This window comes from Xiphophorus hellerii, chromosome 9, assembly GCF_003331165.1.
Source record: "Xiphophorus hellerii strain 12219 chromosome 9, Xiphophorus_hellerii-4.1, whole genome shotgun sequence".
NCBI classification, from domain to species: domain Eukaryota; kingdom Metazoa; phylum Chordata; class Actinopteri; order Cyprinodontiformes; family Poeciliidae; genus Xiphophorus; species Xiphophorus hellerii.
In genome coordinates, this window is record NC_045680.1 from 30,190,022 (window position 1) to 30,214,286 (window position 24,265).

Below are 24,265 nucleotides of genomic sequence, written 5' to 3' on the forward strand. Positions count from 1 at the left end.
TCTGGATGGAAGTTTTGCTTCAAAATGCAAAATATTTCATAGGAAGTGTAATCCTTTTCTTTAGTTTTTGGTCAGAACCAGATGAACAGAAATGTTAATTTGGTTTACGTTTCATATTTAAAGCAATAAAGAGAAATTTGTCCAGTAATCGTCTGAACCGTTTTCTAACCGTCGTGAGTTGGCTAACTCTCTCGCTGTGTTGACATAAATATTGGATGATTTTTCAGAATGTTTCTTAAAGAGGTTGGAGAACCAGAAAACACTAAAGCAAAGCCTGAAAGTCTGAGAATCAGTGAGAGGTTTAAACACAATTATTAATCTTTCATTTGACTTTAATAATGCAGCTCAACTGGTCATAAAGCAGCGTCTGGAAACAAAATGCTTGTGAAATAAAAATATTAACGTGGACATAAAATTCAGGCACATCCAGTCCAGCAGGTGGAGCCGCTGATCCAACACACACATAAAACTGTCCACTAGATGGCAGCAGAGTCTCCACAGTGACTGCACTGATTCTAATGAGAAAAGCAAAGCTTGGCTAAATAAAGCAACATTAAGGAGAATAAAGCATGAAAACAAGCAGCAGAGAATATTCTAAAGCCCAGAACGACTCGGACCCAATGTTCTGACCCAGTCTGAATGTGACCCGGAACCTCTTATGAACAGTTGGAGTTCAGGGGAACTTTGGAGACAAGGACCGCTTCATTAAATTGTCGTCTTCACTTCCTGTTTCCTTCCTCTGATTCTGATCCATCTGCAGCCCAAAGGTCAGAGGCCAACCGACCTGACACACACTGGGTCATCTTCCTCTGCCCTTCATCGCTTCCTCTGACCCACCAGGACCTCAGAGGTCAAGAGCCGTCCGAGAGGAAGAGCCATTAGCGGGCAGATGTTTCCGTCCTTCAGCTGCTGAAGGTCAACATGTGCTTTGCTGCTTCCTCTCAGAACCAACCCTACACCCCTCCTCTTCCTCATGGAGCCGGGCTTCAGGCCAGCGACCTCTGTCTGGGTTTGATCCGTGGGTACAGCTGCAGAGAGGTCAACACGTCACTACAAGATGATCCTGAGAAAGCCAGGAGATACTCCGACCTCTGACTCATCATCAGTGGGGAAGGCTGTCTCACCCCCAGCAGGTTCCTCGCCACATATCCCTCGCGGTCGTCCAGCCTGGCCCACCACCAGTCCGTCTCGGTGTCGTCATGGCGACGCAGCACGGTGATGGCGTCACCCTCGCCGAAGGACAGCTCGTCGTCCCGCCGCGCGACGTAGTCCCACAGCGCGTACGCCGCCCCCTTGTTCATGACGCCCAGCTTCTCCTGGACGCCTGCGGAGGACAAAGCGGAAGGACAGGTGAGTCCGGGCACGGCGCCGGTACCTGGACGTCTCCGGCTCCACCCACCATAGAGGAACTGGGAGCACTGGCTGTAGCCCTCCTCCATCTCCTCACACTTGTCGGCCGCCGTCTCCACGTCGCTGATGGTGGTGGCAAAGATGGCGGCGCCTGACTCCACCAGCATCTTACAGAGGTGGACGCTGTTGCAGGAAGCGGCGCAGTGCAGCGGAGTCCTGACAGGAGGAGACCATGAGATGACCCCTGATGACCCCTAACAGCTCCTAGAGACAATGTGATGACCCCAAGATGGCGGTCCGGAGAACAGAGGAGGAACTGACCATCCGTCGCTGTCAGCCGCGTTCACGTTCACTCCAAAGTCCAACAGAAACTTGACGATGTGGTGATGACCGGCACACACGGCGTTGTGAAGAGGAGTGATGCCTTCGTCGTTGGGCATGCTGGGGTTCTCCACCTGCAAGAGCCAGAGACTAGGGTCAGAGGTCAGAGGTCAGGACAGCCTGCAAGAAGACCTGAAGCCTCTGTGGTTCCAACAACAATAAACCTTTGAGTCCCTGCAAATTGTTTGGACCGGAACCAGAGGAACCTCTGGGTGGAAACAGGCGGTACCTCGTAGATGACCCTCTGGACCAGGTCGAACTCTCCCTCCAGCGAGGCGTCCAGCAGCAGAGCCAGGGGGTTGAACTTGACCCTCAGGCCGTGACCCGTTCTCTCCGACGACGGCTTCTTCAGGTTGGTCCGCTTCGCCTGCGGACACAAGCAACCTGGTGACCATGGTAACAAGGTGGCAGCACTTGAGGGAGTCTGGGTCAATATGGACCTTTGGTCCTGAAGGGAGAGCAGCGGGTGCTGGAGGTGAGCCGTGGGCGGAGCCAGCACCTCCCTGGTTCTGGTTCTGGACCTCGGACCTCTCTGGTTCTGGAGGCGAGCCAGGTTGTGTTGAGGGAGGCAGGTTGGTGGTGCTTTCTGTCTCTTTGGGTGTTTCCAAAGTAACAGAGGATGGAGAGGAACGGCAGGACTCTGAGCTCAGGTCCTGACCTTTGACCTCTCTGGGCGCGACCTTGTCTCCCTGGTCCATGCTCCCGTTGGCTGAATGGACGCCGTCCACGTCTCCAAGGAGCCCGTCCGGCTGGTAGAAAGGGTTCGCTGGAACAGAGGAGAACGACTGAGCCCCTGGAACGACCAAGTCCGGAACATCAACAGAACCTCAACCGAGTCCTACCAGAACCGCCCTCCATGCCTCCAGCCAGCGTGTTGAACCTGCACCACAAAACACCTTCATCAGCCCCGATCTGCAGCAGGTGGACCAATTCCAGAGGTGGACAACGCATGCTGGAGACGCTAACGCTAGCTCTGTCAAAAGTAGCTCTGTCAGAAGTACCTCTACTAATGCTAGCTCTGCTAACGCTACCTCTGTCAAAAGTAGCTCTGTCAAAAGTACCTCTGCTAACGCTAGCTCTGCAACCCTAGCTCCGCTAACGCCGCAGCATTATACGAGCACGTTATTTAGTAGAAGTTAAATATTCTGTGAAGAATTCTAATCCTAACTTCGGCACAGATGTCAAAACAGCCGAGTAAATTAACGCTAAGCTAACAATTAGCTCCTCTATTACACATTAGCTGACGTGGGGCCACCGCTGGATGACAGTTTCCACCGAGACGCTGAACTTACCGCTGATACAGCAGCTTCTGGATGTTGGGCCCTTGGGGGCCCTCAGGTTCGGTGATGGAGCTCCGCTTCTTCAGGGGCCGTGGAGCGTTGCTGAGACGGCGTCGCAGAACCTCCAGGTCGGCGTCGTTCTGGTACCGCAGCTGCGAGTGGGCTGAGGAGACAGCAGACCAGAATAAGCTCTGGTTTCCTGATAAAGGCCCAGTTAACCAACAGAACCGCCAGTCATTCTGACCGGGCCTATCACCATGGCAACCATTAGGTCCTGTGTGAGTGGGGAACCCACCAACCGGCGTCAGCTTGGTGGGACTGAGGGGACGAGGGAAGCCGTCCATGCCGGGCGGAGGAAGGACCGTGCCGTCTCTGGCTTCGTCCTGCGGGACGGGGGACGGGGACGGGACCACGGGCTTCCCGTAGACTGTGGAGACAGAGCAGACAGTGGGACGGGTGGTCAGCCCTATCGGACCTGCGGCCGCGCCGAGGCGATTCTGACCTGCCCTGACGGCGGCCCGGTTCCCAAGAGGGCCCGGGTTCTTGGCCTGAGGCTGATGCAGGTACATGCTGTAGATGGAGCTGCTGTTCATGGTGGCGGGGCCCTTCCTGGGGGACTGCGGCCTGGACGGCTGCTCCGGGACGTAGGGACGCACCGCCACCGCAGGAGGGGGGTCGGTCCGCTCCGACTGGAGGGACAGCGGGGAGGACAGCACAGAACCTGGACACAGAACCAGAACCAGCTGCCAATACATCACGACTAGCTAGCTGTTAGCTAAACAGTGCCTGTTATCCAAGCACTGTCTGTTAGCCAAATGCTAACTTTTAGTGAAATACTAAGTGAGGATCAGTGCCTCCAAATCCAAGGCCACGGTCTTGAGCCGGAAAAGGGTAGAGTGCCTTCTCCAGGTCAGGGGGGTGTCCTGCCCCAAGTGGAGGAGTTCAAGTATCTCGGGATCTTGTTCACGAATGGGGGAAGAAGGAAGCGGGAGATCGACAGGCGGATTGGTGCAGCGTCTCCAGTCAAGCCAGAGCTGTACCGTCGTGGTGAAGAGAGAGCTGAGCCAAAAAGCGAAGCTCTCGATTTACCGGTCGATCTACGTTCCCACCCTCATCTATGGTCATGAGCTTTGGGTCATGACCGAAAGAACGAGATCGCGGATACAAGCGACCGAAATGGGTGAGTAGTTCAGGTCCCACCAGGAGGAGGGGAAGACCCAGGACACACTGGAGGGACGATGTTCCTCTGCTGGTCTGGGAACGCCTTGGGATTCCCCTGGAGGAACTGGAACAGTGGCGCGACCCCGGATGAGTGGAAGAAAATGGATGGATGGATGGATGGATGGATGGATGGATGGATGGATGGATGGATGGATGGATGGATGGATGGATGGATGGATGGATACTAGCTCTCAGCTAAACGTTAGTTGCTGGGCAAATGCTTTCTCTCAATGAAAGTACAGTTGTTAGATAAACGGTTAGCAGTTAGCTAGACACCAGCTGTTAGCTAGATGCTAGCTGTTAGCTAAACAGACTGGGCAGGTACCAGAGAGTAAAATCTCTCCTCCCATCAGAACCAGGGTTCTGCAATAGAACCCTAAGAATCCTCTTCTTCAGTCAGAGGCTTCCTTTGTAACCACTGCAACACAGACCTCTACAGGAGAAACTTCTTAACATATTTGTTTTTCTCATATTTTGTTTGTTGTTAATTTTTCATTGTAATTTTATATTTTCTGAAATCCATAGAAAACAATGAAAACATGAAAATATTTAGTAGAAACCAACAATCACAATTACATCCTGAAATATTATTATTCATAGACCATAAGTGTAGATATGAGAAATCTAGTATTTCAAAGTATTTCCCGTCTGCGTCTCTGGGCGGTACCTGGGTTCTGGTTGGGGACGTGCTGCGGCGATGAAGACGAGGAGGAGCCGGCGGCGGCGGCGGGGGGGGCGGGGCCAGCCCAGCGTCCCGGGCGCCGAGCGCGGCAGGGAGCTGCAGTGATGGGCGGTGGCCTGATGGGCGGCGCTGGGGTACGTCCCGTAGCCGGATGGTCGCAGCTGCTGGGAGGACCAGAACCCGACTCACTGCATCTCCATAGCAACTACTACATGCATCAACCAGCTGAGACCAGATGTTTACATACTCCCTGTCTGACATGAAACCGGACTGAACTTCCTGGTTAAGGTCCAGTTCACCAAGCTGGTTCTGGATCCAGAAAAGTTCTGGATCATCAGAACTTTTCAACCATTTCATGAAAGTTGACCTTTAACCTTTAGCACCAGGATTGAGTCCATTCTTCCTCACAGAACCACTGGAATCGGGTCAGGACTGTAGCCGTCCTGCCTCACAGAACCTTCCAGTTCTGCCAACCAGAAAACCCATTTGGACCCGACTGTCTAGCAACACAGCATGATGCTGCCACCACCACCGTGTGTTACAATAGGGATGGAGGTGCCAGGCTTCCTAGCGTCCAGGAGACAGGACGTGACGAAGGTTTCGTCCCTCTGGACATCTGGAGGAACGGCTTCTTCCTCGATGAAGCAGAGTGAGAATTAACCTATCAGAAGCTGACAAAGCCATGACATCACCAGTGGGGCGGGGTTTAGAGGTACAGCGCTCTCCTAATGCTTAGGGAACTGAAACAGGTGTGTCTGGTCTAGGGCTGAAACATTCATCGAGTAACTCGATTACAAAAAATCCTCGAGGAAATTTATCTGCCTCGAAGCTTCGCTAAATTTATTGTATTGTAATAAGCAATGCTGTTAAATACGCAGCACACTGGTCTAGCCGGAGGGTTTTTGTGTTGCACAACGCTACCACTTCCGTTAGCGCCTGGAGCACATGTGCTAAGTTTGTAGCTATGGAGGGAACCGGAGAATGCTCAGAAGGAGAACCCCGAAAGCGACAAAAAATGTCAAAAGTTTGGGAACATTTTAGGCTAAACAGAAAGGACAACACAGCGCAATGCATCCACTGCAAAGCAGAATTGGCGTACCACAACAGCACGACATCAATGTTGCAGCATCTGAAGAGAAAACACCCGCTACATGCATCCAACTCGTACACGGTTGCCAACAGGTAACGTTTATGTTCTCTTTGCTAACTACGTTGTGTGATAATCTGCCATGTTATAGATGTAAATTGAGGCACATTATTTTGCTAACGTTACATCTAAACATAGCGGTTACTTAACCGGGTGTAGTGTAAATTGTATGTGAGGGTGGAACTGAGAGAAATTATGCAGGACTTAATGTAAGTTTGTTAATAAAAATACGCAGCAACAGATTACAGGCATAAGCTGAAAAGCATTTATTTATTGGTGTCTTTCCATCCTGAAAAGTTACAGTCTTTTCTTCTCGCTACTGTTATGTATGAATTAGAAATTTTTGATTAATATTTTTTGTAGTAATTCTATATTTGTTTATACCTAAGCAATCAAGAATAAATAATAGCATCGTTTTAATAAAAATAGCAACATTTTTGCATTTTATCATGACTAGTTAAGGCTGCAGAACTCTGTACAAACTCAAACCTTTACATTTTGAGTAAGTTTATTTTTTTCCTAACATATAGATTACATTCTGTTTTCCAATACATAAAAAAACATTTCACTGCATTTAGATTTTTCTGTGATGGTTAAAAATAATGCTTTTAATTAAAGCATCCTCAAAACTCACACATAAATGAAAGCCTTAAATCCATAAATAAAATAAAACTGAAACTAAAGCTGCTATCATGGCAGATGAGCTGTCAGTGCAGATTCCAACTTAATAATATTAAATGTTATAATATCCAAATTAGTGCACTTGAAATATATTTAATTCATAACAAGGAATAAACAAATAATCATTACATTGTGCTTCTTTTCAGTGAACTGAAGAGTCACACGTTGGACAGCTTTGTTCAAAGGGTTCCAGGATGTTCGGTTGTTCAAGCAGCTGAGTTCACAAACAGCATTTTAAATATTCTACCTCAGATTTGAAACTTATAATTTGAATGTATAAAAGGCAGTATTCTCTGGTTTGCCTTAACTTTTCTATTTAAAGCTAATGAATATTTTTTTACTCTTTTGTGTTAGCACTGAAAAAAGCAAGGAATTTGTTGCACCTTAGACTTAGATTTTATTGTATAAAATGCAGTATTTACTATTTTGTCTAAACTTGTTTTATTTTTTTTTTTTTTATTTTTTTTTGTAACCCCTCCAGGGGGTCTTTTTGTGGGCTCTAGTGTCCCTTTTTATGAAGTAGGCTGACAGGAAAGGGGGAGGGAGAGGGGGGAAGACATGCGGTAAATGTCGCCGGGTCCGGGAGTCGAACCCGCGACCGCCGCGTCGAGGACTTGAGGCCTCCAAATGTGGGTCGCGCTAACCCCTACGCCACCACGGCACGCCCCCTTGTTTTATTTTTAAATCAAGTATTTTCTTTATTTATCTTTTCTGTTTGAACTTTAGAACAAAAAAGCAAGAGATTTGCTGTACTACTGATTTGAAACTTTACTGGAGGTTTAATGTTATTGCGTTATTATCAATAAAATGTTAGAGTTAAATGAGTTGTTTACTTAGTTCTTTTACGTGTATGTGTATTACTCACTGAAGATAAATACATAAACTAAAAGCTGGAGTATAGACATTTTTATAAGCATATTTGTGAGCCTGCCACTTTATTATTTGAATATAATTTAATATCTTAGTATAACTTTTCTTCAGGTTAAAGCAAACTACTGTTACAAGTAAACTTTCTAAACTACAAACATTTAACTGTTAGGGATGCTCAAAAAGGAGATATTGGACTGATCTGGACTAACTGGTGTTATTGCAGATTTGCCAATAGTTTATTTTATAAATTTTTTTTATCCGATTACTCGATTAATCGTAAGAATAATCGATAGATTACTCGATTACTAAAATATTCGTTTACAACAGCCCTAGTCTGGTCTGGTTTCCAGTCAGACAGAGGGAACAAGTCTGGGTCAGAAGAACAAACGGTACCGATTCTGGACTGCAGGTCCTCCAGTCGGGTCCAGTCTGGCTGATGTTGGGCCACGGAGCGTCGCTGACTGAACAGGAAACAGAAGAAACAGAACAACGTTAAGGAAGAGTGGAAATTCAATAGGGATAACCAGAGTCAACCAGGGACGACCAGGATCAACCAGAGACAGGCAGACCAGGAGTCCCAACAGAAGGTAGCACCAGGACAGATGAGGGGACAGAAAGATGAGACAGGAGACACAGAGGGACAGTCATCGTGAAGACGACCCGCCTAGAGGTGAGTCCATGTCCACCGTGAAGATACTAGGACCTGATAGGGAGCGGACATGGCTGAGCGGTGCAGCTTTGGGCGGAGGGTCCGCCGGGCGTCCTGGTTCGCGCCTCCCATCAGCCGGCGTCTGGACGTACGGGCAGACGGCCGCCACTCGGCCGGAGACGGCAGCGCCGGGTTGCGGGATCGTCCGGGGGGAGGACTGGCCCTCATTCTGGCTCAGCTGGAGTGGAGACAGGCGTCAGAGAGGACGGGGAGACAGGAAGCGGTGCGAGACGAGATCGGTACCTCTGCTTTCTTCCTGTGGAGACGGTCCCTCAGCTCTCCGATCCGGCGGTCCATGGCCGCCACCTGACCCGTCCGCTTGGACAGCAGCTCCTGGTTCTGGGCCAGCCTGCCGCTCTGCTCCAGGTTCTGACGATTCCGGGCCTGAAACACAGCCGGTACCAGTACCATTACCAGTTCCTCTACATGAGTGACAAAATTAAGGCCAATAGTCTTCAATCGATGTCAATATTTGTTAAAACAACGTAAAGCTCATAACCCCGACCTGCGCTAACCATCATCACAGTTTGAAACACATTTCAGTATCATGAAATGTACAACTGGCTGCATGGTGGCGCAGTTGTACATTACAGCACTGTTGTCTTGCAGCAAGAAAGTCTTGAGTTCGATTCCCGGGTCTTTCTCCCTGTGCATGGTGGGTTCTCTCCGGCTTCCTCCCACAGTCCAAAAACATGACTGTCAGGTCTCTCTGAATTCTCCCTAGGTGTGTGTGTGTGTGTGTGTGTGGTTGTTTGTTCTGTCTGTCTCTGTGTTGCCCTGCGACAGACTGGCGACCTGTCCAGGTGACCCCGCCCTTCGCCCCGACAGGTGACCCCGCCCCTCACCCCAAACATTAGCTGGAGAGGCAGCAGCTCCTCCTGACCCCACTGGGGACAAGGGTGGAAAGAAAATGGATGGATGAAATGTTCAACTGTATTTTATTCTGAAGAACCATCGCGACTCCTTTCTGTCTGGCTACACCAGGTGTCGCTTGTTTATTCATTTTAGACAGATTTAATCCAGCAGCGCCTCCTACTGGCTCCTAGTACCCATCAGAACCTGGGCTCACCTGCAGCTCCTGGTAGAGCTTCCTCAGCTCCACGCCAGCAGAGCCGGATAACAAGGAGCCCTTCTGGGCGCCGGGTCCCACTGGGGACCCAGAGGTGTCCGCCAGCCTCTGGGCGTCGCTCTGCAGCTGGAGCCGGCCCCTCCTCAGGTCCTCCAACTGCTGGGTCAGCTGAACACCAGGAGGAAGACGAGAGGACGATGAAGAGCAAGAAAAGGCTAAAACGCATCAAAGCAGCAGCTGCTTGATTCTAATAGGAACAAATTCATGCTGTTACAGCGCCCCCACCTGCTGCAGCGCCCCCTACCTGCTCCACCCTGCTGACGGCGGCCTGCAGCTCGTCCTGCTTCTCTTGGAACAAGCTGCTCACATGGTGGATCTCTGCGGCTGCAGACAGAAGCAGTAGAGCTCAGAGTGACGATCGGCTGGCTGATGATCGTTGCTGTTTGTCTTACTGAGGTTCCCGTTGATCAGCCTGCTGTAATCCACCTGGCCTCTCATGGCGCGGATCTTCTTCAGCTTCGCCTCCTGGCTCTCCACCCGCTCCTTGAGGCGCTGCAGCTGCTCCGCCTCCGCCTGCAGAGAGACAAAGAGCTGGAGGAACATGTGGGGGAACATGTGGGGGGACATGTGGGGGAACATGTGGGCCTACCTGTGAGTGTCCTGTGTTGGTTCTGCTGCCCTGCTGAAGGAACCGCAGCCGTTGCTCCTGAAACAGAGGAGAGTCATGAAGGTACTGCTGGTCCGGTTGTGGTTCTGGTTCTGGTTCCTCAGAGCTCCAGAACACTACACTGAACAGTATTTACTGTAAGTCTGTCCAGGATATTAAATCTCACTATGTTTTTATTTTAGATAAGTCAAAATAAAAACAAATTTCTGATCAAACTTTTCCACATTAAACTCCAACAATCTGCACACAGAAGAGAAACATTTTTATTTCTCTATAGAAGTTAAATAACTTGATTTCTGTAACTCGCCACATGGACAGGCCAGATACTGACACCTGCAGGTGGGAGGTAGCATCACTTCAAGCTGATGATCTTCAACATTTATTCAGAAAATTCATAAAATTAAAAAAAAATCACAGCTATACATAAAAAAAAATGGCAGGAATCTTTTGATTTTGCGTAAATTTCCACAAAAACCGGAGGAGCTGTTGGCACTCGCTGCTGCTGCTGTTACCTTTGCCATCAGCATCTGCTGCTGCGCCTCGATCTGCTGCTGCTGCCTGGTGGCCATTTCCTGGAGCTCAGAAAGGGTCAGCTCCACCTGCGGGACCTGCACACACACACACACACACACACACCCACACACACACACACACACAGTAAAGGGCATGGTAACACACACACACACACACACAGTAAAGGGCATGGTAACACACACACACACAGTAAAGGGCATGGTAACACACACACACACACAGTAAAGGGCATGGTAACAGTGTCTCCAGAGCAGAAGAAGGTTTGGTTTGGGAAAACTTTTCCTGTCTGATCATTAAAAGTGAAGGCTTTCTGCAGTAACTGCAGAACAAGTTGGCTCTAAATATGCTGAGTCACTGGTTACCGTAGTGATTCCCTGGTGTTCATGGGAGCAGTAGCACTGATGAAAACAGTCGCTTTGGCCAGCATGCGATGGCAGCATGAACAGGTTAAAGGTTCTGCAGGTGAAGCACCTGGCCATTGAACTTCACCTTCCTGCTACAGCTTCAACCGGCTCAGATCTGTTAGCGGTTAGCCAGAGGAGCTACTCTTTACTTCCCTCTAGTGGTAAAGCATAGGCATGCTAACCCCTCAGCTCTGATGTTTTTCATATTTCCCCATCAGTCACTACAATTTTTTGATGAAGGCCATTTTTCAAGATGGCCGACATATTTGAGCCTCTTAAAACATTTTTTGCCTCAAGATGTTTCCCATCTTCATGAACGTCATGAAGATTTTTGTTTAGCACATTAGTGGTTAGAAACACCAGAACTTCTATAATCTCCAGAACCCTCCAGAACCTTCAGAACCTCTAGAACCAGAACAGGGGGACCCAAACTTTATGAGACCAAGATCTACTTTTTCTCTCACCAGCCGGCTGAGATCTACCTCATGACACGAAGACATAAAAATTGTAAATTAAACTCTATTGACTTATTTTATATATCCATCAGTTATAGCAGAAATATTAAAGTGATAGAAAACCTGATGCAGTTTCTTCCTCAGTGAGACTCTGTCACTGGGAGCAGGTTACTGGTTTCTCAGTCACAAGCTGGTTGCAAACCTGAGGCCAGCAGGTGTCAGTCAGTTATGGTAGATCTGAACTTTGACCTCAATATGAGAAGCTACAGACTGATAGGAGGAACCAAAGAGCTCTGTAAAGGTAAAGGCAAATCTTCTGAAGTTGGGATATAATTAATTTAATTTCACATAATTATCGCGGTAGAAGCCATTTGTTTGTTAACATTTTATGAAATATATTTGTTCTATTTGATGTTTGTTGTGAATGACGTAAACTCACAAACGAACGAGGTAATTAGTCCAACGTTTAGAAACTACAGTGGCTGTAATGAGCCACAGCAAAGGGAAACAAAGGTAAAATAACCTGAACAGGTGATCAACTCAAAACCACTCCTACCTTTTTACTCTCTCTCTCTTTGTAGTTTATGCACACCTGTTACCGTGGCAACCAAGACGAGCAAAGATTAGTTAAAAACATAACATTCAGTCCGTTACGATATCAAGTTTCCAGGCTTGATATTTATTTCTCGATTATTAATAATCGCTCCCTGAACACAGCGACGGTTGATCAGCCGATTTAAACTCCTGCTCTGCTGTCAGTTGGTCTCTGAGTCGCTTTTTTTTATTTTTTATTTTTTTATTGAACCAAAAGGCACTGAATTGTGCAACACCTTGTTGAAACAATAATTACTGAGATGATTAATTTTAACACGTTTTGTTGATTTTAAAAAAATGATTATTCTTTAATGAAGCTACAAACGTTTAGGATCTTAGTGAATATTTTGATAAGCGCGTCAGAAGAGGAAGTTCTGGTCTCAGCCTCTTGGCGCCGTTCAGTTTGTCACCTGCTGCCGAGATCGACTCAGAACCTTCTGCGATCCACGTATTGAGCAGCCCTGCTCTAGAACCTCCAGAACCCTTCAGAACCTCCACAACCTTTAGAATATCCAGAACCTCTAGAATCTCCAGAACCTCTAGAATCTCCAGAACCTCCAGAACCCTTCAGAACCTCCACAACCTTTAGAATATCCAGAACCTCTAGAATCTCCAGAACCTCCAGAACCCTTCAGAACCTCCACAACCTTTAGAATATCCAGAACCTCTAGAATCTCCAGAACCCTTCAGAACCTCTAGAACCTCCAGAACCCTCCAGAACCTCTAGAATGTCCAGAACCTCCAGAACCCTTCAGAACCTCCACAACCTTTAGAATATCCAGAACCTCTAGAATCTCCAGAACCCTTCAGAACCTCTAGAACCTCCAGAACCCTCCAGAACCTCTAGAATGTCCAGAGCCCTCCAGAACCCTGTCTGGTTCTGCTGAGCTCCTCGTCTTGGTGGAGCCAGTAGAAGTTGGGCCGGTGTAGTCGATGTGTTGTGATGTTCAGCAGAACCCTGCTGGTTCCGCCGGCCCGGCCCGGCCCGGCCCAGCCCAGCTGCGGTACCTGCAGGCTGTCCCAGGTGATCCTGCAGGAACGGACTTTGATCTTGCTGCATTGTCCTTCCACCGTGAACTCCTGCACCAGGTCCACTTCGTTCCACTCCATGGTCCCGGCCGGTCCGGTCCGGCAGGGGAAACCGGACCAGACCAGGACTTTGTCTGGTGTCGAGCTCAGGTCTACCTCAGATACACTCTTCTTGACGAGTTCTGTTGTGGGAACCGGGTCAGAACCAGCATGTTCTGTTTCTCTCCTCGTCCTGCTGCAGCTCTTTGCTGCGACACCCCCCCCCCGCCCCCCCTCCGCCGTCTCTCGCCCGGCTCCTCTCTCTCTCTACTGCAGCAGAGCCGGCTTGGCCCCGCCCCCTCCAGATGTGCCTGAAGAGGAAGATGATGCTGGCAGAGCGAAGAGCAGAGGGAGCGTCCCGCCGGCTGCGTCACGCTGCAGGACAGACGAGCCGGTCCCTCGTTCTGCTGGTCCAGGATGTGGTTAGATCAGAAAAACTGACAGAGAAATGGTGGAGGATACTCTGGACCGGATCGGAACTGGAATCTGGACCGGATCAACAGTTTAGCCCGGTTCTGGGTCCAGAATAATCTGGTTGTTGTTACAGATGAACTGAATTTTTTGGTCTGAACAGTTCTTTTTCATTTTTATGTAAATACATTTAACCGCTGCACTCGCCGCTAACTGCTAACCACTAGCCGCTAACCACTAGCTGCTAACTGCTAATCTGCTTTGTTGATAAAAAGTCTGGTTCTGGTTCTGCTGAGCCCAGGCTGGCCTGGTTCTGGTGCGGGTCGGGTCGGACACTGACATCATCCTCCTGCTTCCTGTGAGGCCCCGCCCCCTCACACCTGATGTCATTTAAAGCTGCAGGCGTCTTCTTAAAGCTACAACATCCCATTAAACACACAGCCGCTGCGTCTCATGGCGTCGCCATGGAGACGGATGTCTTGCATGTCCAACAGACCTGTCCCCGTCCTGACCTGATCTCAGGCTACAGGTCAAAATTTCTCCATTCCAGGATGCAGGTTCTGTTCAACTAATAAACCATCAGAACTCACCTGCAGCGGCCCGGTTCTGCTGCTGACACTCGGTTCTGGTACCTGGGGAGACGGAGACTCTGGAAGGTGAGAGGAAGAGGAGGAAGAGGAGGAGCTTTCAGACAATCCTCTTAGCCCGGTTATGTCATGGTCCAGGATAATCCTGCCTTCACTGACCGACCCGACCGGATCAGAACCGGGTCACTGCAGCAGCCGAGGTTCAACATGGGGGAGGAAGAGGAGGAACAGGAGGAAGAGGAGCTGGCTGTTTCTACTGAGTGACTCAGAGACCAGACCGTCCTCAGCAGTCCAGTCCGGTCCGGTCCAGTCCAGACCCGGTTTGATCACAACCACTTAGTGCCGGAGCCGTATAATGATGACCGTCACTAATCCAGGATTACACACACACACACACACACGTATGACTGTCTCACACACTTATTTTTAGGTTCTGATCCGCCTTCAGTCCAGACTCTACCAGTTCTGACCGAGTCCGATTCAACTCTAGAACTAAAGCAGGTTCCTTCACTCACAGCTTTACTTTAACTAGTCCACACAAACCGTCATGACGATCGGGTTCTGATCATCCCTCTGGCTCTACCTGCACAAGTTCTGGTTCTGGGATGGTTCTGGTTCTGGTGCAGCCTGCTGGGTTCTAATGGAGCTGCAGGCTGGTGTCAGAGCAAACAGATCCAGAACCATCAAGAGGTTCTGTTGTGTTTGCAGCGTTCTGGTTGTTGGTGGACAGACTTTAAGCTGCTGGTTCTGGAGCGGAGAACACGGCCCACTTACCTCATCGCTCTCTGAGGTCCGGTTCTGATCCGAGGCCGGCGGGCTTCCTGCAGAACAAACAACAAAATGTCATTCACACTCAAAGGACGAGGGCCTGATGAGTCATGTGACCTGATAGTACTGACCCTGGTGCCGACCCGACCACCCGGCCCCAGAATGGGCTGCTGTTTCCAAAACTCACTATAAAACCTCAACCTGCAGTTTTCTACCAGGTGAGTTTGGTGTTGCAGTTCTACCTGGTGGCCACAGGGGGCGGTGTCTGAGGTAGTAGCGGACCTCGGGCCTCTGGGCCCCCCAGGCGTTCAGCAGATCCAGCAGCAGCAGCTCCTGAGGGAGCGGACGCTCTGAGGAAGACAAGATGGCGTCACTTCCTGGAGGCAGCAGACTGATCCACGCTCTGAGGTTCTGATGTGGTTCTGATGGACCCGATCAGGCTAAATAAACTGGAAGATTATTTCACATATAACTATATTTTTCTGTTATCAGTGACATAATTTCCAGTTTTATTAATATTCAAGTTATTGACAGAAATATGGCTGCTGAAAAGTTACAAAACATTTGCAGCAGAACCAGAACCAGAACCTGAACCTGGACCTGGACCCCTGATCCAAGCGCAAACAGAGGAACGTCCCACAGACCGCCATGTGCCTGAAGCTCTGGACCGGTCCTGGTTCCGACCCGGTTCTGGCCCGGTTCCACTCACCGTGTCCATTCCAGACCTCGGCGAGGTGGCACTCGGACTCGCCTGCCTCCTTGCAGAATTCCACCACGTCTGTCACTCGGGTTGCCGTGGTAACAGGGACCTCGGTTAGCATCTGCTGGGTGTCGTTGAGGTAAACCGTCAGGATCAGCTGTAACCATGGAAACACAAGGTCTGATTGGCTGATCAGTAACAGATAATAAAAATCATCATCACAGACCAGGAACCAATCAGGATCCAACCTGCTGTCTGGTCCAGAAGTATTCATACTTTAAAGTCATAGTTTAATTTTAATTGTCAAAAATACTTTATTTACATTTGCTTAACTTGACAACTTCATAAAACCAATAAATTAACTTGGATAAACTTAATTTGATAACTTCTGACCAATTAGAGAGATATATTTACGTTGGATCGGCTGTTCTCTTTTTTCAGTGCATCATCCGCCAACGTAACGAGGTAAACAGGAACCAATAATAATTCATTGTTTCCTGATCACAGATCCATAAACATTTAACCTTCAGTCCCAGTTATTAACCTCATTAAACCTTTGCATCCTTTTTTCTGCCATTAAATGTTTCATGTAGATCTGAGGTTCATCACCATAGCTACGTTCACAAGAAACCTACCAAAATAAAAGCATAGAATAGAATAGAATTCAACTTTATTGTCATTGCACTGTCACAAGTACAAGCAACGAGATGTAGTTTGCATCTATCCAGAAGTGCTCTACAAGATATAAATATTTATTTACAGATGTACAAGACTATCTATATGGACTATAAGGGGTTATAGCAAGAGATATAGATATTGTGTATAAATATAAATATGGGAGCTATATGCACAGATTATACAGATTATACAGAATATATAAGAATGTTAGGGAATGGACTATAGATAAATAATGGCAGATAAAATGTACAGGTTGTATGTGTGTGTGAAGAAAACAGTCCGTGATGTGTGTGTGTGTGTGTGTGTGGGTGTGTGTGTGTGTGTGTGTGTGTGTGTGAGGATAGTCCATGTGTTATTGTTGTATGAGAGGATAGGGGAGTACAGTCCTTATAGTTTATGTTTTATGTCAGGAGGCGTTCAAAAGCGTGACAGCTGTGGGAAAGAAGCTGTTCCGGTGCCTGGTGGTTCTGGTCCGTAGGCTTCTGTAGCGCCTCCCAGAGGGCAGGAGGGAAAAGAGTGTGTGTGCTGGGTGAGTGGAGTCCTTTGTGATTTTCCCGGCCCTTTTCAAACAATGCTTCCTGTAGATGTCCTTGATGGCAGGGAGCGGTGCCCCGGCGATATACTGGGCAGTTTTCACCACCCTCTGCAGCGCCTGCCGGTCGGAGACAGAGCAGTTCCCGTACCAATAGGCCTGTCGCGATAAATCGATTAATCGTAGGATCAATTAAAACTATCGACGTCATTTTAATTATCGGCATTATCGTCTCTTCCGGCCTTTTTCTCTTTCTGTTAATGACACTGAATGAAAAAAGGCTAAACTCCGGTTCTCTCCACTGACTCCCCCCTTCCTCATTTCCTCAGTGTAAAGCCCAGCGCACACTACACGATCTTAGAGCTGTCGGCCGATTGTCGGCCCATTTTCAAAACCTGACAGACCCATACATTAGTCGACAGAAATCCTAGGTATAACGGTTCCATCGGATTCGTTCCTGCCGTGTGGTGTCCAACAATGGGCACAAAATAATGGCTACAAGTTCAGTGAACTAATTTTAAAACCAGGCATTAATCAATGCTTTACTACAATCTACCTGCAATGCATGTGGCTAGTGTCAGCGTAAAGTCCTGACTGAATGAAAATCATTATAACTTATTTACGTCACGTTAACGAAGAACAGCTGAAAAGTTACCGGGTTTATCAACTGCGGTAGCAATTTCGCTCCAACTCCTCCTCTTGTCATTTCTATATTCTTTGCATGTTGAATAAACATTAATGTTGTTTCCACATATCATCTCCAATGTCCGCTGGACTTCGGGTTGCGCCGTGTCAGCTGTTTGGGATTCCCCTCCGTAATTTCCCCTCAGAAAGCAGGAGGAGAATCCGCGCTTTCTGATTGGCTGCCTGTCACATTCAACAGGCTGCGTTAAGCTCCCCCTGATTTAGATCGGAGCGGCAACGAAGTATGAGGGGCCGTTTAGGACAAAATTTACGTTTTGTCTCTCACACACTACCAAAAACTCTCGCATACTCCAAAAAAGTAGCCTCGCACACTCCAAAAAATTACGTTTTGTCTCTCACACACTACCAAAAACTCTCGCATACTCCAAAAAAATAGCCTCGCACACTCCAAAAAATTACGTTTTGTCTCTCACACACTACCAAAAACTCACGCATACGCAAAAAAATAGCCACGCACACTCAAAAATTACTCACGCACATTCAAAAAATACTCAAATTGCGTATACACACACTACTAAAATGTCACACACACACACACAAACGTTAACTTTCTCGCTCACATACACTGCTAACAGCTCGCACACACACAGACGTTTATCTCTCACATACACAAGACTAAAGTTGAACACACACACAGTACTAAGACTCGTTTTATGTATGTGTGAGAGCGAGACTTTTTATGAATGTGTGAGAGCCAGACTCTTTTTGAATGTGTGAGAGCGAGACTCTTTTTGAATGTGTGAGAGCGACACTCTTTTTGAATGTGTGAGAGTTGTCACGGAAGAGGCGGGGCATAATTTTTGGATCAAACTGCGCATGCGTAGATCCTAAACTATAAGTTTCGATTGTTGACTCACTGTATGTTCTATTACTTAGTATATTTGTGCTTTTAAATATATATAGAACGTTTAACTTTCTTGTAGATTAAATGTGCTATAGAAATAAATGAATCTGATTGATTGATTAAAAATAGCAAAATTGCTGTAGTACAATCTGTCCACTGGGTGCCAGATTGTAGCACTGCGGGCAGTCGTTGAATCGTTTAATGCGCCTGTCAAAGTGCTGGTTGCCTCCGGAGAAGATAGAATGGTGTTTAAAATGGCAGCTGCCTGACCAATTCTCTCTCGTTTCGAATTAGAGTTAGCCATGTTCGGTATAGCAAACTCTTTCTTCTTCGGCACTAGTTGGCGCCGGTTAATAATTCCTGTAATACTGGCACCCAGTGGACAGATTGTACTACAGCAATTTTGCTATTTTTAATCAATCAATCAGATTCATTTATTTCTATAGCACATTTAATCTACAAGAAAGTTAAACGTTCTATATATATTTAAAAGCACAAATATACTAAGTAATAGAACATACAGTGAGTCAACAATCGAAACTTATAGTTTAGGATCTACGCATGCGCAGTTTGATCCAAAAATTATGCCCCGCCTCTTCCGTGACAACTCTCACACATTCATAAAGAGTCTCGCTCTCACACATTCATAAAGAGTGTCGCTCTCACACATTCAAAAAGAGTGTCGCTCTCACACATTCATAAAAAGTCTTGCTCTCACACATACATAAAACGAGTCTTAGTACTGTGTGTGTGTTCAACTTTAGTCTTGTGTATGTGAGAGATAAACGTCTGTGTGTGTGCGAGCTGTTAGCAGTGTATGTGAGCGAGAAAGTTAACGTTTGTGTGTATGTGCGCGAGCTGGTAGCAGTGTATGTGTGCGAGAAAGTTAACGTTTGTGAATGTGCGAGCTGTTAGCAGTGTATGTGAGCGAGAAAGTTAACGTTTGTGTGTGTGTGTGTGACATTTTAGTAGTGTGTGTATACGCAATTTGAGTATTTTTTGAATGTGCGTGAGTAATTTTTGAGTGTGCATGGCTATTTTTTTGAGTATGCGTGAGTTTTTGGTAGTGTGTGAGAGACAAAATGTAATTTTTTTGAGTATGCGAGAGTTTTTGGTAGTGTGTGAGGGACAAAACGTAATTTTTTGGAGTGTGCGTGGCTACTTTTTTGGAGTATGCGAGACTTTTTGGTAGTGTGTGAGAGACAAAACGTAAATTTTGTCCTAAACGGCCCCTCATAACGAAGATCTACCGTAACACACCACACAATCTTAGAAAGACCAACGATCTAAGATTGTTGTAAGGGGAAAAATAGGAGCAAAAAATCATGTAGTGTGAATTATTGCATCAGGTAGTCGATGTGCCCATCTTCTCTATTTAAATCTAATTATTACTGAAGGGCAACATAATATACAGACTTCATAATCTTTTGGTTGAATGCAGTATTTATTTCCACTTTGGCTTTATGTTGTTTAGTTTTAATCAAGTACATTTTTTGTTAATGGAGACTGAGAATCCATTTTATTTTTGTTTTTGGTTGTTTTGTTTATTTTGTTTATCAGTTCCAGTGTTAAATATTCTTTTGAAAATAAAGTGTATCTATCTTTGGCAGGAAATCACATGCATTATTACGTCATTTCCATTAAATCAGTGTAAAAAGGTCTTCAGACAATATTATCGTTTATCGCAATAATTTTTTGAGACAATTAATCGCTCAGCAAAATTTGCTATCGTGACAGGCCTACGTACCAAGCTGTAATACAGTTGGTGAGGATGCTCTCAATGGTGCAGCGGTAGAAGTTCCTGAGGATCTCTGAGGACAGGTGGTTCTTCCTCAGGGTCCTCATGAAGAAGAGGCACTGATGCGCCTTCTTAATGAGTTTGGAGCAGCTGGTCGTCCAAGTCAGGTCCTTGGAGATGTGGACTCCCAGGAACTTAAAGGTGTCCACACGCTCCACCACTGTCCCCTTAATGTGGATGGGTGGATGTGGGTCAGCGTTCCTCCTGAAGTCCACGATAAGCTCCTTGGTCTTCTCGGTGTTCAGCTGCAGGTGGTTTTTGTCGCACCACTCAGCCAGACGGTCTACCTCCTCCCTGTAAGCGGCCTCGTCATTATCTCTGATGAGGCCGATCACCGTGGTGTCGTCTGCGAACTTGATGATGGCGTTAGAGCCATGGACAGGTCTGCAGTCGTAGGTGAAGAGGGAGTAGAGGAAGGGACTCATCACACAGCCTTGTGGCACTCCGGTGTTTATGATGATGGTGGATGAGAAGTGGTTGTCCAGCCGGACATGTTGAGGTCGACTGGTCAGGAAGTTGAGCAACCAGTTACACATGAGTGGACTGATGCCGAGGTCTGTGAGTTTGGTAATGAGTTGTGATGGGATGACAGTGTTGAATGCTGAACTAAAATCTAAGAACAGCAGTCTGGCGTAAGTGTTCTTACTGTCCAGGTGAGAAAGGACAGAGTGCAGTGCTATAGAGACTGCATCCTCTGTGCTCCTGTTTTGCCTGTATGCTAATTGGTGGGGGTCCAGTGTGGGGGGGGAGACAGGATCTGAGGTGTGCTAGGACCCGCCGCTCCAAGCACTTGGTAATGATGGGGGTAAGGGCTACCGGGCGGTAGTCACTGAGTCTGGTTGGGTTGGGATTCTTGGGGATTGGGACGATGGAGGTAGACTTGAAGCAGGTCGGTACCGCAGCGCGGGCCAGGGACAGGTTGAAGATGTCCGTCAGCACTGCTGCCAGCTCCCCAGAACACGTTCTGAGCAGTGTTGTATAAAGTACTGGAATCTCAGAGTCAAGTAAAAGTACAAGTACCTCTCCAAAATACGACTTTGGTAAAAGTCGAAGTCACTGACTGAAATGTTACTTGAGTAAAAGTCTTAAAGTATCTGAAACTTCTTGTACTTAAGTATGGAAATTACTGTAAAAATGGATGTACTCAAGTAATGTAATGAAAAGTACAAGTAAAAAGTAAAACAAGGCAAGTTTGAATGACATTTCTTATATCTTGGTAAACTTGTCAAATAAACTTAAAATAATGTACCCAACCAAGTGCAGGCAAAATGAAACCTGCTAATAAATTGTTCCAGTTTTAAAGAGTAGCACATGTTAATGGTTTGTGGTTTTGAACTTGCATGCCTTTCCTATATTCGTTAAATTTAGTCTAAATTGCTATCGCTATGGCTTCTGTCCCCCATTGAACTAGGGTGACCAGACGTCCTCTTTTTCCCGGACATGTCCTACTTTTCAGACCTAAAAAGATGTCCGGGGGGAATTTAAAAATTGTCCGGGATTTTGGTCAATTGCCTCAAAACACATTACATAGCTTACAGTGGATTATAGGGCACGGCGCTGCGTGTCACGTAATCCCTGAGCCGCGTCAGTGCGGGCAGCACTCTTCTCTGTTCGACCCACCGTCCCACCCGATGCAAGGTGTTCCGATTTCTGATTTCCCCAACAATGGGAGAAGCGAAACAGGTGTATCCTATTGGAGGTGATGAACAAGCCAGGCAAGCAGGCTACGACTTTGTTCGGTAGCCTGCTTGCTAATCAGTAGGTGGGGTCAAAACACTTCGTTTCTCTCTCTCGCTTTTTTGTAACGAGTAACTAAACCACACATTGAAAATGTATCGGAGTAAAAGTACGCAATTGAGTTCGGAAATATAGTGAAGTAAAAGTGAAAGTCATCAAACATTTTCATACTCCAGGAAAGTATGAAGTACTCCAAAATGTACTTAAGTAAAGTAGTGAAGTATTTTTACTTCGTTACTATACAACACTGGTTCTGAGGACACGTCCAAGTATGCCATCAGGACCCGCAGCAGTTCACCAGTAGTTAGCATAAAAAGCTAATTCTAGCCATTAAAAACCGGATCTTTAACGTTTCCTCTCTCTGCCACTAGACAGGAAACAGGAAGTCAAGCCGCTCTCTTACAGTAAACGTAAAGAGTTTCTCCCTTGGCCCCCCACGTCCCTGCTGCCATCGCCATAGCAATCACTGACTCAGCATTAAATTCAGTGACTCGGCAGCTGCAAGCAGAAAGTTCTGGTTGGGTTTTAATTTAGTCTGGATGTCATGTAGCTGGACGGATGTGAACCATGTTGGCATCAGGCTCTCAGAGACAGGAGCTGACCCTGTGATGTCACTGTGGTGATGTCACAGTGGTGATGTCACAGTGGTGATGTCACAGAGGATCAGTGCTCCACGGATAAATTCAAGATAATCTGCAATGAGAAATCTCTCTGAATCAAACATCCATGGACAAACACAGAAACAGAGGACAGCAGAGAGACGGGGACAGCAGAGAGCGTCCCCTGAGTCCTGGAGGAAACTCCTGGAAGGCTCTGGGTTCATTCCCAGTCAGGAAGCAGCTTTAACTGGGAGGACTGGTGGAGCTGGTGAGAAAACGTTCCAACTTTTAATAAGAAGATTTAAGTTTGAAGAAAGCGATACTAAAAAATGATAAAAAGGCTTTTCTGCTTTATGTGCTGGTGGTCTAAATGTCAGCCATAATGGGGCCACAAATGGCCCCCAGACCCACTTTGGACCCTTCTGCTCGTATTTGAGTTCATTCTGTGGTGATGAAGATGGAAGAAATGCTCCTTTAATCATTAAACTATATTATTTAAATGAAGAGCCGGTGCCGCCCACAGACTGAGACACCCTGGGCGGTGTGCCACACTGGGGCCCAGAACCCGGACACCTGCTGGTACTAGACGGCCGGGGGTCCCTAGGGGCCACAGTACTGCATTAACAGATGCAGAGACTCTGGTTCTGTTCCAGCAGCGGCGGATCTACCCAGCCGTTAGTTTCCGTTAGTTCCCGTTAGTTCCCGTTAGTTTCCGTTAGTTCCCGTTAGTTTCCGTTACCTCCCGTTAGTTTCCGTTAGTTTCCGTCAGTCGGTCGGAACCGAAGGGGAAACTTACCGGTAACATTTCTGCCGCTGCGGTGGGAATCAGTTCCTCCTCTCCGTTTCCAGACTCCTTTTCCCGCGTCCAGTTTGGGTCCCGAACCGAACCAGATACCCGAACCCTCCCTTCCTTCCTTCCGGAGCCGCTCCCTCTCGATCCGCCCGGACCGCCGCTCCAGCTTTTACTGACCGGAGGAATGACCCAGTTCGGTGTTCCGAACCCACAGCAGCCGCAGGACCTTCTGGGCCTAAATGGGTCAGGATTCCGAACACGCCTCTTCTTCCTCCCCAAGAGGAAGGCTACAGAAACCCAGGGAAGTATCGATCGCGGATCGATGCTGCTGATCAGCGCGCCCTCTGCCGGCAGAGCCAGCAGCTGCGGCTGAAATTTATTATTCCGTTTTTATTTATTGTGGTATAAAAGGCGGCGGCTTTCAGCACGAGGTTCTAATACCTGATGTTCCGGTCCGGGTGGTTCTGCTCGTGTATCATCCTGCTGAACACATGGAGAAGTTGGCGCTGTTAGCTGAGAGACGTTCCTTCATCAGATCACCCCTCAGTATGATGATGCTGCTGCCAACCAGGGTGACCTGCTGGTTCTGACCCATCAGAACCGTTCTGGACCTGGTTCTGGGATGATGGATGAGTTCAGCTGGTTATAGTCCTGTGTCGCCCTCTGGTGTTCATTGGAGGCCAGCACAGCGACAACCAGCATCCAGGGGGATTTACCTAGTAAGCTAACTGTTTAGCTTCAAACTAAATCCTTCCTACGTCACAACACTCGATTAAAATCTCGCTTGCTGCTCAGTGTGGCTTTCCTCCCATTGACTGGGATCATCTCCGGTAGGTTTTTTGTTTGTTTTTGGTGAACAATGACATCAATTTTCTGCGTTGTTCTAGATCAGGGGTCTCAAACTCCAGTCTTCAAGGGCCGGCGTCCTGCAACCTTTAGATGAGCCTCTGCTGCACCACAGCTGAACAGAATAATTAGGTCAGTAAGGCTCTGGAGAACTT

The 24,265-nt window shown here is 47.5% G+C and overlaps 1 protein-coding gene and 1 long non-coding RNA gene across 7 annotated transcripts; one reads left to right on the top strand and one right to left on the bottom strand.

The window, feature by feature from the left end:
* Nucleotides 1-300: 300 nt before the first annotated feature.
* LOC116725333 (apoptosis-stimulating of p53 protein 1-like) lies at nucleotides 301-23,936 on the bottom strand. Of its 6 annotated transcripts, XM_032571290.1 has the most exons (23): nucleotides 23,706-23,936; nucleotides 23,268-23,633; nucleotides 15,588-15,735; nucleotides 15,121-15,228; nucleotides 14,885-14,931; nucleotides 10,570-10,665; nucleotides 10,040-10,096; nucleotides 9,843-9,963; nucleotides 9,695-9,774; nucleotides 9,391-9,558; nucleotides 8,565-8,705; nucleotides 8,006-8,073; nucleotides 4,900-5,078; nucleotides 3,514-3,732; nucleotides 3,256-3,438; nucleotides 3,024-3,174; nucleotides 2,574-2,611; nucleotides 2,172-2,497; nucleotides 1,961-2,098; nucleotides 1,672-1,805; nucleotides 1,400-1,566; nucleotides 1,125-1,324; nucleotides 301-1,028 (listed from the first exon to the last, which is right to left on the bottom strand). In XM_032571290.1, exons 2-23 carry the CDS (start codon nucleotides 23,274-23,276, stop codon nucleotides 987-989), a joined length of 2,820 nt encoding a protein of 939 aa, XP_032427181.1. In that variant the 5' UTR covers nucleotides 23,277-23,633; nucleotides 23,706-23,936; the 3' UTR covers nucleotides 301-986. The 6 variants fall into 6 exon arrangements, with proteins under 6 accessions (XP_032427181.1, XP_032427183.1, XP_032427182.1 ...); XM_032571292.1 differs by lacking the exon at nucleotides 23,268-23,633; XM_032571291.1 differs by having other exon boundaries at nucleotides 4,900-5,075; nucleotides 23,268-23,936.
* Nucleotides 5,085-12,782, top strand: LOC116725337 (uncharacterized). The gene is made up of 3 exons (XR_004340385.1): nucleotides 5,085-6,096; nucleotides 7,940-7,949; nucleotides 12,772-12,782. It is a non-coding gene; the product is annotated as an uncharacterized LOC116725337 (long non-coding RNA).
* Nucleotides 23,937-24,265: the final 329 nt, after the last annotated feature.

What these genes read in the sequence shown, in the direction of transcription:
- LOC116725333 (XM_032571290.1), bottom strand. An exon ending in GGACCTGCAGTCCAGAATCG is followed by an intron (nt 5,079 to 8,005) that starts GTACCGTTTGTT and finishes TGGTCCTCCCAG; the next exon opens with CAGCTGCGACCATCCGGCTA. An exon ending in GTGCTCCCAGTTCCTCTATG is followed by an intron (nt 1,325 to 1,399) that starts GTGGGTGGAGCC and finishes TGTCCTCCGCAG; the next exon opens with GCGTCCAGGAGAAGCTGGGC.